This window comes from Cherax quadricarinatus, chromosome 50, assembly GCF_038502225.1.
Source record: "Cherax quadricarinatus isolate ZL_2023a chromosome 50, ASM3850222v1, whole genome shotgun sequence".
Classification (NCBI taxonomy): domain Eukaryota; kingdom Metazoa; phylum Arthropoda; class Malacostraca; order Decapoda; family Parastacidae; genus Cherax; species Cherax quadricarinatus.
In genome coordinates this window covers 23,348,597-23,368,697 of record NC_091341.1, presented here as the reverse complement: position 1 = coordinate 23,368,697, position 20,101 = coordinate 23,348,597, and the positions used below count along the sequence as shown (strand labels likewise).

General features: G+C 37.4%; 1 protein-coding gene across 14 annotated transcripts in view; it reads left to right on the top strand.

The window, feature by feature from the left end:
* trio (trio Rho guanine nucleotide exchange factor) overlaps window positions 1-20,101 on the top strand; it is an 810,995-nt gene that overhangs the window by 256,191 nt on the left and 534,703 nt on the right. For 12 of the 14 annotated variants that reach the window (XM_070095516.1, XM_070095520.1, XM_070095522.1 and 9 more), the window contains 2 exons: window positions 14,537-14,632; window positions 19,742-19,774. In XM_070095516.1, coding sequence (XP_069951617.1) covers window positions 14,537-14,632; window positions 19,742-19,774 — 129 coding nt within the window. Of the gene's footprint in view, window positions 1-12,021; window positions 12,103-14,536; window positions 14,633-19,741; window positions 19,775-20,101 lie in introns of all 14 variants that reach the window. The other 2 variants (XM_070095515.1, XM_070095517.1) reach the window with 2 other exon arrangements.

The window sequence follows — 20,101 nt, the reverse complement described above, 5'->3', positions numbered from 1 at the left end:
GGTCAGTGGTTTCAAATAGAGTTAGAGCTAAAGAAGGAGTAGCAATAATGTTGAAGGATAAGCTATGGCAGGAAAAGAGGGACTACAAATGTATAAATTCAAGGATTATGTGGAGTAAAATAAAGATTGGATGTGGAAAGTGGGTTATAGTAAGCGTGTATGCACCTGGAGAAGAGAGAAGTGTAGAGGAGAGAGAGAGATTCTGGGAAATGTTGAGTGAATGCGTGGGGAGTTTTGAATCAAGTGTGAGAGTAATGGTGGTTGGGTATTTCAATGCTAAAGTGGGTAAAAATGTTCTAGAGGGAGTAGTAGGTAAATTTGCTGTGCCAGGGGTAAATGTAAATGGGCAGCCTTTAATTGAGCTATGTGTAGAAAGAAATTTGGTAATAAGTAATACATATTTTATGAAAAAGAGGATAAATAAATATACAAGGTATGATGTAGCACGTAATGAAAGTAGTTTGTTAGATTATGTATTGGTGGATAAAAGTTTGATGGGTAGGCTCCAGGATGTACATGTTTATAGAGGGGCAACTGATATATCGGATCATTATTTAGTTGTAGCTACAGTTAGAGTAAGAGGTAGATGGGAAAAGAGGAAGGTGACAACAACAAGTAAGAGGGAGGTGAAAGTGTATAAACTAAGGGAGGAGGAAGTTCGGGCGAGATATAAGCGATTATTGGCAGAAAGGTGGGTTAGTGCAAAGATGAGTAGTGGGGGGGGTTGAAGAGGGTTGGAATAGTTTTAAAAATGCAGTATTAGAATGTGGGGCAGAAGTTTGTGGTTATAGGAGGGTGGGGGCAGGAGGAAAGAGGAGTGATTGGTGGTATGATGAAGTAAAGGGTGTGATTAAAGAGAAAAAGGTAGCTTACGAGAGGTTTTTACAAAGCAGAAGTGTTATAAGAAGAGCAGAGTATATGGAGAGTAAAAGAAAGGTGAAGAGAGTGGTGAGAGAGTGCAAAAGGAGAGCAGATGAAAGAGTGGGAGAGGCACTGTCAAGAAATTTTAATGAAAATAAGAAAAAATTTTGGAGTGAGTTAAACAAGTTAAGAAAGCCTAGGGAAAGTATAGATTTGTCAGTTAAAAACAGAGTAGGGGAATTAGTAGATGGGGAGAGGGAAGTATTAGGTAGATGGTGAGAATATTTTGAGGAACATTTAAATGTTAAGGAAGAAAGGGAGGCGGTAATTTCATGCACTGGCCAGGGAGGTATACCATCTTTTAGGAGTGAAGAAGAGCAGAATGTAAGTGTGGTGGAGGTACGTGAGGCATTACGTAGAATGAAAGGGGGTAAAGCAGCTGGAACTGATGGGATCATGACAGAAATGTTAAAAGCAGGGGGGGATATAGTGTTGGAGTGGTTGGTACTTTTGTTTAATAAATGTATGAAAGAGGGGAAGGTACCTAGGGATTGGCGGAGAGCATGTATAGTCCCTTTATATAAAGGGAAAGGGGACAAAAGAGATTGTAAAAATTATAGAGGAACAAGTTTACTGAGTATACCAGGAAAAGTATACGGTAGGGTTATAATTGAAAGAATTAGAGGTAAGACATAATGTAGGATTGCGGATGAGCAGGGAGGCTTCAGAGTGGGTAGGGGATGTGTAGATCAAGTGTTTACATTGAAGCATATATTTTTTTTTTTTTTTTTTTTTTTCAACAAGTCGGCCGTCTCCCACCGAGGCAGGGTGACCCAAAAAAAAAAGAAAGAAAATCCCCAAAAAGAAAATACTTTCATCATCATTCAACACTTTCACCACACTCACACATTATCACTGCTTTTGCAGAGGTGCTCAGAATACAACAGTTTAGAAGCATATACGTATAGAGATACACAACATATCCCTCCAAACTGCCAATATCCCAAACCCCTCCTTTAAAGTGCAGGCATTGTACTTCCCATTTCCAGGACTCAAGTCCGACTATATGAAAATAACCGGTTTCCCTGAATCCCTTCACTAAATATTACCCTGCTCACACTCCAATAGATCGTCAGGTCCCAAGTATCATTCGTCTCCATTCACTCCTATCTAACACGCTCATGCACGCTTGCTGGAAGTCCAAGCCCCTCACCCACAAAACCTCCTTTACCCCCTCTTTCCAACCCTTTCGAGGACGACCCCTACCCCTCTTTCCTTCCCCTATAGATTTATATGCTTTCCATGTCATTCTACTTTGATCCATTCTCTCTAAATGACCAAACCACCTCAACAACCCCTCTTCTGCCCTCTGACTAATGCTTTTATTAACTCCACACCTTCTCCTAATTTCCACACTCCGAATTTTCTGCATAATATTTACACCACACATTGCCCTTAGACAGGACATCTCCACTGCCTCCAACCGTCTCCTCGCTCCTGCATTTACCACCCAAGCTTCACATCCATATAAGAGTGTTGGTACTACTATACTTTCATACATTCCCTTCTTTGCCTCCATAGATAACGTTTTTTGACTCCACATATACCTCAACGCACCACCCACCTTTTTTCCCTCATCAATTCTATGATTAACCTCATCCTTCATAAATCCATCCGCCGACACGTCAACTCCCAAGTATCTGAAAACATTCACTTCTTCCATACTCCTCCTCCCCAATTTGATATCCAATTTTTCTTTATCTAAATCATTTGATACCCTCATCACCTTACTCTTTTCTATGTTCACTTTCAACTTTCTACCTTTACACACATTCTCAAACTCATCCACTAACCTTTGTAATTTTTCTTTAGAATCTCCCATAAGCACAGTATCATCAGCAAAAAGTAACTGTGTCAATTCCCATTTTGAATTTGATTCCCCATAATTTAATCCCACCCCTCTCCCGAACACCCTAGCATTTACTTCTTTTACAACCCCATCTATAAATATATTAAACAACCATGGTGACATTACACATCCCTGTCTAAGACCTACTTTTACTGGGAAGTATTCTCCCTCTCTTCTACACACCCTAACCTGAGCCTCACTATCCTCATAAAAGCTCTTTACAGCATTTAGTAACTTACCACCTATATGTGAACAGTATTTAGATAAAGGTAGGGAAGTTTTTATTGCATTTATGGATTTAGAAAAGGCATATGATAGAGTGGATAGAGGAGCAATGTGGCAGATGTTGCAAGTATATGGAATAGGTGGTAAGTTACTAAATGCTGTAAAGAGTTTTTATGAGGATAGTGAGGCTCAGGTTAGGGTGTGTAGAAGAGAGGGAGACTACTTCCCGGTAAAAGTAGGTCTTAGACAGGGATGTGTAATGTCACCATGGTTGTTTAATATATTTATAGATGGGGTTGTAAAAGAAGTAAATGCTAGGGTGTTCGGGAGAGGGGTGGGATTAAATTTTGGGGAATCAAATTCAAAATGGGAATTGACACAGTTACTTTTTGCTGATGATACTGTGCTTATGGGAGATTCTAAAGAAAAATTGCAAAGGTTAGTGGATGAGTTTGAGAATGTGTGTAAAGGTAGAAAGTTGAAAGTGAACATAGAAAAGAGTAAGGTGATGAGGGTATCAAATGATTTAGATAAAGAAAAATTGGATATCAAATTGGGGAGGAGGAGTATGGAAGAAGTGAATGTTTTCAGATACTTGGGAGTTGACGTGTCGGCGGATGGATTTATGAAGGATGAGGTTAATCTTAGAATTGATGAGGGAAAAAAGGTGAGTGGTGCGTTGAGGTATATGTGGAGTCAAAAAACGTTATCTATGGAGGCAAAGAAGGGAATGTATGAAAGTATAGTAGTACCAACACTCTTATATGGATGTGAAGCTTGGGTGGTAAATGCAGCAGCGAGGAGGCGGTTGGAGGCAGAGGAGATGTCCTGACTAAGTGCAATGTGTGGTGTAAATATTATGCAGAAAATTCGGAGTGTGGAAATTAGGAGAAGGTGTGGAGTTAATAAAAGCATTAGTCAGAGGGCAGAAGAGGGATTGTTGAGGTGGTATGGTCATTTAGAGAGAATGGATCAAAGTAGAATGACATGGAAAGCATATAAATCTATAGGGGAAGGAAGGAGGGGTAGGGGTCGTCCTCGAAAGGGTTGGAAAGAGGGGGTAAAGGAGGTTTTGTGGGCTAGGGGCTTGGACTTCCAGCAAGCGTGCATGAGCGTATTAGATAGGAGTGAATGGAGGCGAATGATACTTGGGACCTGACGATCTGTTGGAGTGTGAGCAGGGTAATATTTAGTGAAGGGATTCAGGGAAACCGGTTATTTTCATATAGTCGGACTTGAGTCCTGGAAATGGGAAGTACAATGCCTGCACTTTAAAGGAGGGGTTTGGGATATTGGCAGTTTGGAGGGATATGTTGTGTATCTTTATACGTATAGGCTTCTGAACTGTTGTATTCTGAGCACCTCTGCAAAAGCAGTGATAATGTGTGAGTGTGGTGAAAGTGTTGAATGATGATGAAAGTATTTTCTTTTTGGGGATTTTCTTTCTTTTTTGGGTCACCCTACCTCGGTGGGAGACGGCCGACTTGTTGAAAAAAAAAAAAAAACATGTATGTGTAGTGTGACCTAAGTGTAAGTAAAAGTAGCAAGACGTACCTGAAACCTTGCGTGTTTGTGAGACAGAAAAATGGACACCAGCAATCCTACCATCATGTAAAACAATTACAGGCTTTCGTTTTACACTCACTTGGCAGGACGGTAGTACCTCCCTGGGTGGTTGCTGTCTACCAACCTACTACCTTAAAAGCTTTACTTATTTATACATAAATTCTTATTGTGAACACTTAACAGGATATACGTTTTTTAATCAGAGTTGCTAATTTAGGCATAAACTGGAAGTAGCAGCTCTTTTTATGGTACTGTTACCTAACTGACTGTTGGTGTTTTTACAATAAGAATGTACATTGATGTACTTTTGTGTAAATGTAGCACTGAAATATTTATTTTATTAAACAATGTTGTGTCAGTATTTGGGAGCTTAAATTTGTCTATGAAATACTGAATAAATTAAAAAAACAACAGTGATGACCTTAACAACAATAAATTATCATAAGTCACTTGCATACCATCTGAAAAAATCCCTTTCATTTTCTTGGGGGTACACACTCCATTTTGGGAACTCTTGCTCTGGAGTGTTGAATATATTGGTAAATCCTTCTAAAGTTATAAATGTAAGTTTGTGGTTACAGGAAAGTGGGTGCAGGAGGGAAGAGGAGCGATTGGTGGAATGATGATGTAAAGAGAGTAGTAAGGGAGAAAAAGTTAGCATATGAGAAGTTTTTACAAAGTAGAAGTGATGCAAGGAGGGAAGAGTATATGGAGAAAAAGAGAGAAGTTAAGAGAGTGGTGAAGCAATGTAAAAAGAGAGCAAATGAGAGAGTGGGTGAGATGTTATCAACAAATTTTGTTGAAAATAAGAAAAAGTTTTGGAGTGAGATTAACAAGTTAAGAAAGCCTAGAGAACAAATGGATTTGTCAGTTAAAAATAGGAGAGGAGAGTTATTAAATGGAGAGTTAGAGGTATTGGGAAGATGGAAGGAATATTTTGAGGAATTGTTAAATGTTGATGAAGATAGGGAAGCTGTGATTTCGTGTATAGGGCAAGGAGGAATAACATCTTGTAGGAGTGAGGAAGAGCCAGTTGTGAGTGTGGGGGAAGTTCGTGAGGCAGTAGGTAAAATGAAAGGGGGTAAGGCAGCCGGGATTGATGGGATAAAGATAGAAATGTTAAAAGCAGGTGGGGATATAGTTTTGGAGTGGTTGGTGCAATTATTTAATAAATGTATGGAAGAGGGTAAGGTACCTAGGGATTGGCAGAGAGCATGCATAGTTCCTTTGTATAAAGGCAAAGGGGATAAAAGAGAGTGCAAAAATTATAGGGGGATAAGTCTGTTGAGTGTACCTGGTAAAGTGTATGGTAGAGTTATAATTGAAAGAATTAAGAGTAAGACGGAGAATAGGATAGCAGATGAACAAGGAGGCTTTAGGAAAGGTAGGGGGTGTGTGGACCAGGTGTTTACAGTGAAACATATAAGTGAACAGTATTTAGATAAGGCTAAAGAGGTCTTTGTGGCATTTATGGATTTGGAAAAGGCGTATGACAGGGTGGATAGGGGGGCAATGTGGCAGATGTTGCAAGTGTATGGTGTAGGAGGTAGGTTACTGAAAGCAGTGAAGAGTTTTTACGAGGATAGTGAGGCTCAAGTTAGAGTATGTAGGAAAGAGGGAAATTTTTTCCCAGTAAAAGTAGGCCTTAGACAAGGATGTGTGATGTCACCGTGGTTGTTTAATATATTTATAGATGGGGTTGTAAGAGAAGTAAATGCGAGGGTCTTGGCAAGAGGCGTGGAGTTAAAAGATAAAGAATCACACACAAAGTGGGAGTTGTCACAGCTGCTCTTTGCTGATGACACTGTGCTCTTGGGAGATTCTGAAGAGAAGTTGCAGAGATTGGTGGATGAATTTGGTAGGGTGTGCAAAAGAAGAAAATTAAAGGTGAATACAGGAAAGAGTAAGGTTATGAGGATAACAAAAAGATTAGGTGATGAAAGATTGAATATCAGATTGGAGGGAGAGAGTATGGAGGAGGTGAACGTATTCAGATATTTGGGAGTGGACGTGTCAGCGGATGGGTCTATGAAAGATGAGGTGAATCATAGAATTGATGAGGGAAAAAGAGTGAGTGGTGCACTTAGGAGTCTGTGGAGACAAAGAACTTTGTCCTTGGAGGCAAAGAGGGGAATGTATGAGAGTATAGTTTTACCAACGCTCTTATATGGGTGTGAAGCGTGGGTGATGAATGTTGCAGCGAGGAGAAGGCTGGAGGCAGTGGAGATGTCATGTCTGAGGGCAATGTGTGGTGTGAATATAATGCAGAGAATTCGTAGTTTGGAAGTTAGGAGGAGGTGCGGGATTACCAAAACTGTTGTCCAGAGGGCTGAGGAAGGGTTGTTGAGGTGGTTCGGACATGTAGAGAGAATGGAGCGAAACAGAATGACTTCAAGAGTGTATCAGTCTGTAGTGGAAGGAAGGCGGGGTAGGGGTCGGCCTAGGAAGGGTTGGAGGGAGGGGGTAAAGGAGGTTTTGTGTGTGAGGGGCTTGGACTTCCAGCAGGCATGCGTGAGCGTGTTTGATAGGAGTGAATGGAGACAAATGGTTTTTAATACTTGACGTGCTGTTGGAGTGTGAGCAAAGTAACATTTATGAAGGGATTCAGGGAAACCGGCAGGCCGGACTTGAGTCCTGGAGATGGGAAGTACAGTGCCTGCACTCTGAAGGAGGGGTGTTAATGTTGCAGTTTAAAAACTGTAGTGTAAAGCACCCTTCTGGCAAGACAGTGATGGAGTGAATGATGGTGAAAGTTTTTCTTTTTCGGGCCACCCTGCCTTGGTGGGAATCGGCCGGTGTGATAATAAAAAAAAAAAAAAAAATATAAGTATATACGTATATGATTAGCATAGATATTAAACTAAATGGCCTAGTTTTTAGAAACAAAGTCTTATGAGAAATAAGAGTTGTCTTCACTGTGCTCTGTTTATAGGTGGTCTAGAGAAAGTTCACTTTAAAACTGCAATGTTTGTTTTGTTTTTGTGCTGTCTTTTGTTATGTTCTCACATTTCAATTACTTGGCATTTAGGTTAAATTTTATCATGCATTTGCCACTTCACTTTTTCTATTTACATAAATATGCTTGTAGGGCTTTCCAATAATTTTCTTATATCCTAATTTACATAAGATTTTCACTTGTGCAATATCTTCATTTACTATTATGGTAAGTTATTTAAATTAATAATTAAAATATTTTAGGCAAATATTGATCCTTGTGGGACTCCACGAGTGATATGGCCCTATGAAGACATTATTTTCCTCTTATTGTATATACAGTGGAACCTTGGTTTTTGTATGCCCTAGTCTGTATGTAAAACTATAGTTATTCTCTATAAAATGTATATTTTGTTAATATTTCCCATAAGAAATAATGTAAGTCCAATTAATCCATTCCAAACACCCAAAAATATTAACAAAAAATACATTTTATAGAGAATAACTATAGTTTTACATACAGACTAGGGCATACAAAAACTGAGGTTCCACTGTATATATAAATGTGCTTAGCAGAACTGTCTTTGTCGTTTTTTTTTAATACTGGATACATTTTAGGAGTTTTGCAAAATAACTTTCTGTATATGTAAATCCCTGGCATTTTGTATTTTATTGAGTGCTATATTTCTCCATAAATTTCAAATCTACTGTAAATGCTTCACTTACACAGTATCTCATAACATTCAGTAATTCCCTTAATACTGCATTCTTCTTACTGAATTGTTCTTACCAGTGCTTCTTCTTATGTATGGCTTACTGAACATAGTTACCTGTACAGTATTCTTCCTCATAATGTTCCCCAAAACATGTAGTGACACGTTGTAATATAAAGTCAAAGTAAAAGAGAAAAGGTGGGATGAGAATGTTGGTGTCAGATTTGGTGCTTGAGGCAAGCCTTTCAAAGAGTAGAGAAGGAAACAAGAATAGCAGGAAGAATGACACTAGTGTATAGTAAGGAAAACTTGCTTATCAACTAAACCAAACTATTGAATAGTGGTAACATTCTTGAGAGAAAGCTGAAAAAAATAATTTGAAATGGAAACAGCAAAGACAATGAAAAAATCAAAGCTTATTTCACAACCACACCAGAAGACAAATCATGATAAATGATTAAGTGATAACTAAGATAGGAGAGGATAAAACTCACATGAAATGACTGGGAGATATACGAGAAACTTAATAGAATGTTTCATAGTGTGTGTGTTTCTGGAGGCAAGTCCTAATACCAGAGATGAAGATAAACCAAATAGAACTATCAAGCATTGAATAACTGATGAAGAAGTGAAGGGACCCCTAACAGAATATGACTCATCAAAAGCCTCAGAATTGAATGGAATATCACCACAAATATTAAAGAAAGGAACTTAACACAGAAACCACTCATAGATCATTAACAAATCATTAATGACAGTTGAAGTACATGACTATAGGAAGATAGCAAACATGCAGGTAACTACAGAGGTGTCCCAAAAAAATGTATAATACACATTACTAGAAAAAATGTCAAGGAAGAAACTTACTGAACACCCTAAAAGTATTAAATTCCTTACAGAATGTCACCATAGATTCAGAGGTGGAGGAATATTGTGCACTAAAACCTTGTAGAGACATATGATAGATGAACAGAATTCTAACAGCAAAGAGAGGGAGGAATAAACTGCAAATTCCTATATTGTAAGAAGGCTTTTGATATAGTGCTTCCACATGGAAGGCTGCTTAGGAAATTTGAGAAACAAGCTGGAGGGATTAAAATAAATGTATTAGTGTGGATAAGAAATACTTGAGCAGATAAAAAAAGCATTCGCTATAAGAGACGAAGCATCAGGATGCAAATGTAGCTTGTGGAGTTCTACAAAGATCAGTGTTAGATCCACACTGCTCCTCATTTACATTAATGACATAGGTGTACAGCACTAAATCCTTATGGGACGGCAGACACAAAATTACAAGAATTTTGCCTGAGTTGCCCAAAGTCTCTTCAGGTTTCAAATGTTGACTTTTTGTACTTCAAGGGACAAAATTTGTGATTAGTTTACATCAAGCACTTACTGAATTGATGTTCTCCCATGTGCATTTGTTTCTTATGATTTTCTCTATGGCAAGAATCATTGTCTTTCCTGCATCCTTCATACATAACTTTGCTGATGATAGTGTTATTGGCCTGTCTTCTTAGAGCAAGATGCCAAGGATATTATTACAGTAATGGAGGCTGTGACTTCTGGGAAGTGTCCACCAAGAATCTTAATCCACAATAACTGGCCATCATTGTCTAAAATACGTTGCTGTTTGGGATTGAAAGGGTGAACAAATTATTTTTAAAGCAGTTAACATAGCATAATTATATATATTTTTCAAATACAGAAAGCAAACACACAAACCAACTAGCAGCTGATTGTTGTAAATGGCTCTTAACTGTTATACTGACTAATTTCTGGAACTGAAAGGAGCGTAGAAATAGATCAGAAGAAGCAAGAAGTTGCTTATGTTCATACATTGTAATGGACTGAACTAATTCTTGCAGTGTGAGAAAGGGTCCGTGACCTTTTATTCTACCATCTCTCACTATTTGTATCTGAATGTCCACCAACCAAGTTGGTGGTATTTTCAAATTGTAACATATATCAACATGAATATATGTAACTGTTCAGTTAATTGCAAGAAATTTTCACTGATAGTTATTCTTTTTGCAAATTTTTCCAGTATGCCTGAATCTGCTGTCTTTGAGGCAATTAGCCTGAAACCTGCTCCTCATCCTGCCTTCCTCAGCCCTCTTGACCTATATGTTTGTGATTAATGACTGATTATGAGACTTAACTCCAACATGCCTCTTTTTGCTGATGATACAAAAATAATGAAGACAATCCTAACTAAAAAGTATGAAAATTGACTGATCCTTCAGTTATATTTTTCAAGTTATGAGAAAACTAGTTCAATTAAAACAGGTATCTTATCATTATTTAACCTCTTAATAAAAGAATCTTGATAGTTGATATTGCAATAACCTGCTTAGTTGTTAGCAGTCTTCCACATCTCTATATATCATTTATAAGTAAACAAAATTTCTTTTATTAGACTAAAGTTTTCCCTTAAACAGTGACCAAAACAAATCTGGTTTGTTTTTTATTAGTTAATAATGTGTGAATATCTTCCTCTAGATGTTTCTGGGGGTCATTATGCCTGTGACCTGTTCTCAAACTAAATCATCTAGTTGATGGCTTGGTCATGCAGGCTGGCATTACTAACTGCCTGGCTGTTCAGAAGGTTTTTGGAGGAACTTGTCCAATTCTCTTAGTCTTTCTTGCTCCCCAGCTTGTATTTGAGGTATCTCCTGCTCCCATAAGGGAATGTTTTAGTGGGCAGATTTAGAATCAGTCTTTCTTTTATTTTCTAGGAGTAAATTACGATATTTTTTCTTCAGCTCTTAGGAGAATAATTTAAGGAATTTTAGGCATTCCCAAGGATGTTGTAGTGCTATGGTTTATATCTTTGCTAATATTCAATATGAGAATAAAAGATGTGGGGGTTACTGTTCCTTGAGGAACAGTTTTTTTTTTTTCTGTGGAAGCCTTTGATTTTGTTTTCTTAACTATTGCTCCTTGGGTCTGAGTAATTACAGTTTTGCACAATAAGAACTTTTAGTGATGCAGCTAGGCATTGATAGATATGCATTAGGATAATTTTTTCTCTAGCAGTGAATGAGCTTGCAATTTTTTTTTAATAGTTTAAGTATAATAGTGAAACATGTAGCAGCCACACATACCGTATTTCGTGGCTTATTAGATGCATTTTTTCTCCCCTAAAATGTCTCCAAAAACCACCCTGCATCCTCTAAACTGAAGGTAAGTGACAGGATGTGGGGTGGGCTGTAGATCTCCCAGTCACGTCCGATGCCGAGCCATTGAAACTAAAACAAGTCTTATAAGCCGCAAAATACGGTACCTCAGTAATGGCATGACTTTGTTTTAGTTGTTGGCCATTTTTTTAATTACTTGGCACTATTTCCAACCTTCCCACAATTTTCTGGGGTTTCCTTCACTTTTTTTTGAAGGGATCTCCTAGATTAAACTTACTTTAAAGTTTAATCTAGCATTGATGACAAGCTTTTCAGTAGTTTGAAATGCTTGTTTCACTTTTTGATATGTTGTGTCTGACGACTAAAACATCCTCTTATCATGAGGGCTTAGGATACCCTTTTCATTGTACAAAATACATACATGCATACATACAGTGCATATATACTGTAGATACATTCATATATACATTTTTTTGTGAATATTTGTGTAAAAACTTGAGTAATTTAAACTAAATTGCTCAAGCTTTTCCTAACCAGCTGTGTCTAATATACATATTTTCCACATTTTATTATTATGTAGGTGTGGAGAAATATTATACAGTGTTAGCAATAATTTTTATAATATAACATGTTTACTAATCAGCATATACCTGACAAAAATTTTTGCTTTCAGCTATACAGTGCTTACCAGACGTTACTAAATGGTCTCGACACACTTGTCAGAAATGTTCATGCCTCAGCTGAACTGTTCCCAGTAGGAAGAGAAAGCTATTTTGTGCATATTTGCAGCATGAATGGGAAGGTCATTCTGAAGGAATTATCACTCTTCATAATTGGGAGAAAGCAGTTAACCTTATTAACAAGTACAGTATATTAAAACTGGATTATTCAGATGGTGAATACAGGTTATTCTGTTGTATTATGAATTATATGGTAGCTGCTTTCATACCCAATAAACTGTTAGACTATGACTATGGGGTTGAACTGTAATCATAAAGAGGGAAATTGCACTATTATCATGTAATTGATAAAAAATTTTTTTAACACACTGACCATCTCCCACTGAGGCAAGGTATAGCTAAATGTTATAATTAAATTGCAAAAAATACTGAGCAGACCACTAAAATATATCCTACCCTATTGTGGGGTTTGACCACACTCCTAACTGAATACAGTTGTTTGACTACACCAGTGTTTATTTGGCTACCCTAGATAATGTGTCAAAAACCATGTACTGTATGCTTAACACAGACAAGATCCTGGCAGTAGAGACCAATTTCTGTCTATAGCACTCTAATGGCCTCTACAGCTGTTCTTGATGAAGTGCCAGGTAGGTATTTTATGGGCTGAGGGGAAGACAAAACCATTGACATAAGTAATATACAGGAGTACCTCCTCCCAGTTTTTTTTTGCCAAGCCCATTGCTTCAAGAAAGATGTTTTTGTGACGAACAGATCCCCAGCTCTCAAGTCAGGGTTCAGTAATGTTACCTTATTTGCTACTTAAATTTAGTTTCCAGAGTGATCTATCTAATATTAATTTTTTTAGCACACTGGTTGTCTCCTACCAAGGTAGGGTATCGAAAAAAGAAGGAACAGTTTTACCATCTTTCACTCTATCACTGTCTTGCCAGGGTGAGCTGATACCACAGTTTGGATGCTCTCCAAACTGCAAATATCCCCACTCTTCCTTCAGAGTGCAGGCACTGCACTTCCAACCTCCAGGAATCAAGTCCAGCTAACTGGTTTCTCTGAATCCCTTCACAAAATGTTAATATCCTAAATTATTCTAGTATTATTTAATGATGATTAAATCCCTCCCTAAGTTAATACTAATGCCTAAATCAGCTTAAAAATATTAGTGTTTATGTTGTTCAAGAGAGTTCACTGGGCTATTATGACATCCCTAACAGTGTTATATGGGTATTCAAATCAAAACAGTATACTAACTACATGCTATTATTGCTAGTCTCTCATTGGGGATTTCCACTATATATTCCTGCTTGTCTCATGCCTGTCACTTACCAGAAGGAACTACAATTCTTAATTTTGCTATCATGAGAAGACATAAGGATGCTTGATGTATATTATTGATGAATAAATCAGTTTCTAGTGTTAAAAGTTTGAGTGTCATAGGTGTAAACAGACCAGGTTAGAGCCTGGCTGGGCAAGGAAAAGTATGGACTGTGATGGTTTCTTCCTAGAGCCAGCAGCTGAAAAACAAAATAAGTGTGTGAGTGCTTGTTTCCTGCATTTCCTCATATCCCGCTGATCTAAAATATCAGACTTCAGCCAAAACAAACTGACATCATTTCTGAGTACCACACTGAGATTTCTCATTTAGTGAGAAATCTGATTTGAGATTCTGGTGCACTCTACTAAACTTTTTTCAGTTAAAAGTTGTTTGAAAGTTATTTCTTCAACGTTTTCTTTTAGTCTTCATACTTTGAAAACTTATGTCAAATGCTCAAAAGTCGTCTTAAAAATATTTGCTGCAGAGATCTTTAGCTTTATTTAACACTTAGAGTACATCAACTGAAACAGACATCTTACATGAATGAGAACTGTAATTCCCTCATTATGGTAAATGTTAGCTCTTGATTAAAGGTCAGTGGTATTTTTACATCCTGTAGTTAAGAGCTTTGGGGAAGGATTTCTGATAGTGGCCACACTGTATGTTGCTGATTTATTAGGAGGTATAAATACTTTCTTACCATTGGATTTATACTTTCATTAATGTTAAAACGTAAATATAATTTGTGGAAATAATGACTTACAAATATTTGTACCTCTCAAAAGTAATGTCAGCATGAATTCTGTTGCTAGGATTTGTAAATTGGTGGTGGTGTGTTGCCAAACTAACCCAAGCTGCATATAAAAGTAGCTGTGACACTCTTCTTTAGTTTTCCCCTTATAATTTTGTTGGCATCTTGAGTTTGTGAAAAACAGGTGAAGGGAGACTGCAGAATTATAAATGGAGTGATTTATTCTTTTATGTATGCTTACCCAGTTGCTCATTCATTTGTATATCCAGAAATTTTTTTTATCACATGGTTCAGTATAATGATGATAAGAGTGTAGTGGTACTTGTCTGGAAGCAGATGGCATGGAACCAGGGTAGAGTTCATGTATTTAAGGGTAGTGGTGGTACCACCTTACACTAATGGTGGTGGTTGGTGATGGTTGCAGGTTCACAGTACCAGTAAGAAGCTTCTCTACCAGTTGGATCATCTGGTACAAATATGTAGCCAGCTGCGACGTGATGGCCAGATGCGCAGCAAGCACGTAAGCAGAGGGGCTCTTATCCTGCATGGGGAGGGGCTTAGGCATGGTAGCCATAAAATTTCATGAATAATTTTGTCTGGTAAAGACACTATTAAATAATGCCTTCTTATGAGTGTGAAAAGGGGATTTTTCCTTACTTAAAATTATCATCAGAATATATTTTAAATTTAGCTTTAACCATTTAGGTTGTAATGTATGAAAGTTACATTTAAGAATTGTTAAAAGCAATGTACTGATTTTAATTACGTCACAGTATTATTAACTATAAAGATCTGAATCCTGGATTTGCCTTATTCTTCAGCAGTGACTCCTAATGTGTCCCAGTCCATCGCATAAGATTGTAGCTTTTAATGTGTTATGCAGACTTTATTGGTGTTGTTGATTCTCTAAGCATATCTGTGTTCCTTCCCCTACAGATTTGTAGGGATGACTTTATGCTTAGGTGTTTCAAAAAAAAAAAAAAATGACTGGGAGGCGAGTTTATACCACCACTCTCTTCCTTATAACATATAAACCTTACTGTCAAGTTGTCAGTAATATACGTGCAAGTGTGTGAGTCTCACCAGCCAGGTGAGTCATTGGTGATACAGAAGAAAGGGAATTAGACTCCTGAAATCGTAATGACACGATTTCAGACAAACCATACCATGGGTGGGGTTTGAACCCGCAGTCAGAGAGTCTCAAAACTCCAGACCATTGCGTTAGCCACTGGGCCAGCTAGCTTCAATAAGATTCATCCAACTAGGTATATTTCTACACCATAGAAAGGTTAACATAGGCATCACTGTGACCACAAATGCAAGTTTTTACAGACGAATCTCTTGCTAGCATGGCCGTGATAAACTCTAGCTCAAGTCCCCTCAAAGCCATCAACATGACTCATGAAATCGTAATGACACAGTTGCAAACAAACCATACCACGGGTGGGGTTTGAACCCATGGTCAGAGAGTCTCAAAACTCCAGACCATCGCACTAGCCACTGGGCCAGATAGCTTCAATAAGATTCATCCAACTAGGTATATTTCTACACCATAGGAAGGTTAGCACAGGCACCACTGTGACCACAAATGTAATTTTTTACAGACAAATCTCCTGCTAGCATGGCTGTGATGAACTCTAGCTCAAGTCCTTTCAAAGCCATCAGTATGACTCATGAAATCGTAATGACGCGATTGCAAACAAACCATACCATGGGTGGGGTTGGAACCCGCAGTCAGAGAGTCTCAAAACTCCAGACCATCGTGTTAGCCACTGGACCAGCTAACTTCAATAAAATTCATCCAACTAGGTATATTTCTACACCATAGGAAGGTTAGCATAATCACCACTGTGACCACTGTGTTTGCAATCGTGTCATTACGATTTCGTGAGCCATGTTGACGGCTTTGAGAGGACTTGAGCTAGAGTTCATCATGGCCATGCTAGCGGGAGATTCGTCTGTAAAAACGTGCATTTTTGGTCACAGTGGTGTCTATGCTATAGTGTAGAAATATACCTAGTTGGATGAATTTTATTGAAGCTATCTGGCCCAGTGGCTAACGCGATGGTCTGGAGTTTTGAGACTCTCTGACCGCGGGTTCAAACCCCACCCGTGGTATGGTTTAAAGGGAATTAGACGTGTGTGACACTTGGGTATACTGAATGCATTTTGCTTATCAGTGGCTTTTTCAATTCTGTATAGAGATTATATATAGAAGACAGTGAAAGATGAGGTAATCAGTCCTTCAACTTCGAAGGTGATGTTCAGTATTGTAATCTTGATGACTGAAGCATAGGCAAAAAGATGGACTCTTATATATTGGAGTCAGTTGAGGTGCAGCCATTGAAGGTTTTACCACAGGTGGGCAGGATTCTTTTAGTTAAAGTCTGACACAGAGTCCATCTTCCTGCCTGTAAGCCAGACTAATCAAAACTAATGTTCTGAATACAGTGGAACCTCTGGTCATGACCATGATTCATTTCAAAACTCTGGTCGCGACCCGATTTGGTCATGACCCGAACCTAATTTCCCCATTGGATTATGTGTAAATGCGATTAATCCGTCCCAGACCCCTACAAACTGTATGTAAATATTGTTTTTATAAGATTTTTAAGCACAAAAACAGTTAATTATACCATAGAATGCACAGTGTAATAGTATAAGGGTGAAAACCTTGAATAACACTGAAAAAAGCTTGAACAACAGAGAAAACTAACATTGCATGAGTCCGTTCTAGACCCCCATGAACCTTTTGCTGTAAATAGTTTTTCTTTTAAAGGACGTCTCATGACTGAGAAGTGAACTCCATTATTTATCCTCAGATTTCTTCCATTTTTGGTGTACGTTAAGAAGAATCTTTTCATCATACATTGCCCAAGTTTTAATAAGATAACCCAACAAACAACTGAGAAAAAAAATTATTTACCAAAAATCATATATGGCAAACCCTAGCCAGTTACTGGCACTGCGAGAAGCAGTTTGTGCATAACCTGCTGATAAAACACTGTTAATCCAAATTTATCACAAGGGTCTTTGTTAGGTGTACACAAACAACAGGAAGTGGGGAAAATTGGTGTGTGCGAAAAAAATGGAGCGGAATGTGAAAATTGGCGCGGCTGTGTTTGTTTGGCACCTGATTATACATTCATGACCAAATGCAAAAATTTGGCAGATTTTTTGGTCATGAACTGATTTGTTTGTGTTCGGAAGCAGTCATGACCAGAGGTTCCACTGTACTGACTTTTAGGCTAAGAGGATAAATACTTCATCTTCCACTCTCTTCTGTGTATAATCTCAGTATTGAATTGAAAAATCCACTGGTTGGTGAAACATCTTAAGAATAAGTGAATGTTATTGAATTGTGTTTTATTATTTCATAGGCTACCTAGCTAGCCATCTCTGATAAAAGATCAAGGGTTGGGACCCCAATGGAAATAAGTCACTTTATTTGACTTTCTTGGGTTATCCTAGGTAATCAACACATATGCTGATGTGTATGACAATTTATGTAACTGTATTTATGTATACCTATACCTGAATAAACTTACTGAGATGACCCATTTAGAAAAAATACTGCTGTGTGTAATTACTACTTAATTAACATTGCGTATGACTCCTTATTTCACTGAAGTGCTGTGAAAAACTCATAAGAGAAAATGTGATAACTTTTAGGCCAGATAAGAGTACCACTGTCATTTGCTGAGAATTGGAATTTCTTTTTCTGAAAATTTCAGTGGGCATTTTCTAATAAATGTTTAGCAGTTATTTCTTGTTATTTTTCATCTTAAGAGGAGCATTCATCACCTCAGTTGTTTATTTAGAATACTGTACTTATCAATTTCATTAAAAATTTCCAAAATGTATTAGTGCTAATTGGCTTAACTTTAGCATAAAATATAATTCTGAGCAGAATGATAGTTTTTTTATTATTCAAGAAAATTCTAAACAATTATCAATCTTCATAACCTAAGTATGTTTCTGCACGACATAACACACGTACAAACTTATTCCTAATAGGTTCATGGTGCTGTATTCGTCATATTCCAATAGCAACAAGAAAAATTTAACTAACAATATAATGATATATAGTATCATGTAAGTATGAATGTTATTGCTTGTGGCCTTTGTTGTTATTATTTAGGGCTTTAAGGGCCACAGACAGCTTTTGCAGTATTGAGCCCTTCTTCTTGATGTCTGGGAAAGAAGCATTACCCAAAGGTATGTGATGAAAGGGAATAGGAGTCCCATTTGTAAATAGAAATGGGAGCAAGAAGTTTCCAGTTGTATCAGGTGGATCCCCTTGCCCAGGACCCATCGGAGTGGGACACCTACATCCCTACCTGAACCAGTAACCAGTTTCTCACCAAAACCATGAAAAATCCACCAGGGAACAATAAAATTGAGGAATGGTTCCCTGATCTTTAATGTGCTTAACAGCCAGAATAAGAAAAATGCCAAGAGAGAATGGGAGAAATTTGTCATCGATGTTCAGACACAAGCAAGATGCCTGCACACCACCATGGCTGGTGCAGAAGACCACTTGTGGCTGTGCTTTTTAAACTCAGTTCCTTAGATCAAGAACCCTTCGCCAGCATCTCGGCTCACCCATTGAGGCATCACTTATCGAAGAATGTATGGATTTTGTAAATGATCATTTACTTTATTTTATGTTGGTAGAAGTGTTTGACAAATAAAAAACCCTAATCACATAATGTTTTTAAGAAAATCATGGTGAATGCCCCCTTTCAAAGAATTGTGGGGGTCTCGAAATACAGTGTTACATTTTGGCTCCCCTCACTGTATGTGGTTTCACTGTATGTGAATTTACAATTATGTGAAGTTCCACTTCTATCAGTAATTCGTATGTATGACATATGTTAGTTGTATGTGATCAGTGTGGTTCACCAATAGTGCCGATGATTCTTATTATGCAGAATTAAGTGTTGTTTACCTGATTGAGCTTGGGACTCTCTCGTGGGTCTGGAATACGTGTACTGCATAAAGCGATAGTATCTCATTGTAGGTTTCTGATGCATTCAGTTTGCTATAAAAAGTCCCCCTTTCCACTCATAGTAAATTTTCTTTGCTTTTATTTGCCAGTATGTGTGTACCTATACAACATTTACTTATATATCAGTAGATGTATACCATGGGACCTGGATATTATACTTTTGTTATGCTATGTCTGCAATGATTGCTTTTTTTGAAAGATAAATTAGGAATGATTTATATGATAATTTACATTAATATGTAAGCATTATAACTTCATTTTGACTTTGCATTATGGAATCTTCTTATTGAATTAGAGCTCCCCAGTATATTTGACTGGACACTACATTTTGAAAATGTTAGAATGTTTTAATATTAAGCTTGCATGAGAATTCGAAATACGTACCTGTATATATATATATTTTTTTTTAGATAATATACTGTATTACTGCTTTTATGTAAGTAAGCCTTGCCTTTGCTTCAGTAAAATATATATCTTTAGATAATTGCAGTGTTATTTTTTCAGCATTTCAGTTATTTTTTCAATATGATTTCTTCATAAAGAGAGGATATTTAATTTCCAGGCATACTACTTTTGCTCATGCTTTTTTTTTATTTCCTTTTTTTTCTCAAAATGAAGAAGAAGCCACGAGGAAAGCCATCTGCCTACTCTGTAAGTCTGTTTTTATTATTTTGCATGGCATCTGATCACTACCTAAACCTTTTCCAGCTACTCCACAACTTCAAAAAGAATCCCTTAAAATTTGATTTTTTATTATAAAGCCTCTCATGCTATATTCAGAATGTCTTGAAATTATTTGTTCATATGTGCCTGGATTAAAATTTGCTGCCAAACAAGAGATTGAATTATTATTGGTGAATTTCACTTTTTTGAAGTGTCATTTCCCTTACTATTACACAATTCATAATACTGCAAGAGCAGTGGGTCTTGCAGTTAAATATTGTTATGCATTGGGCTTCATGGTAAATAAGCAAATTA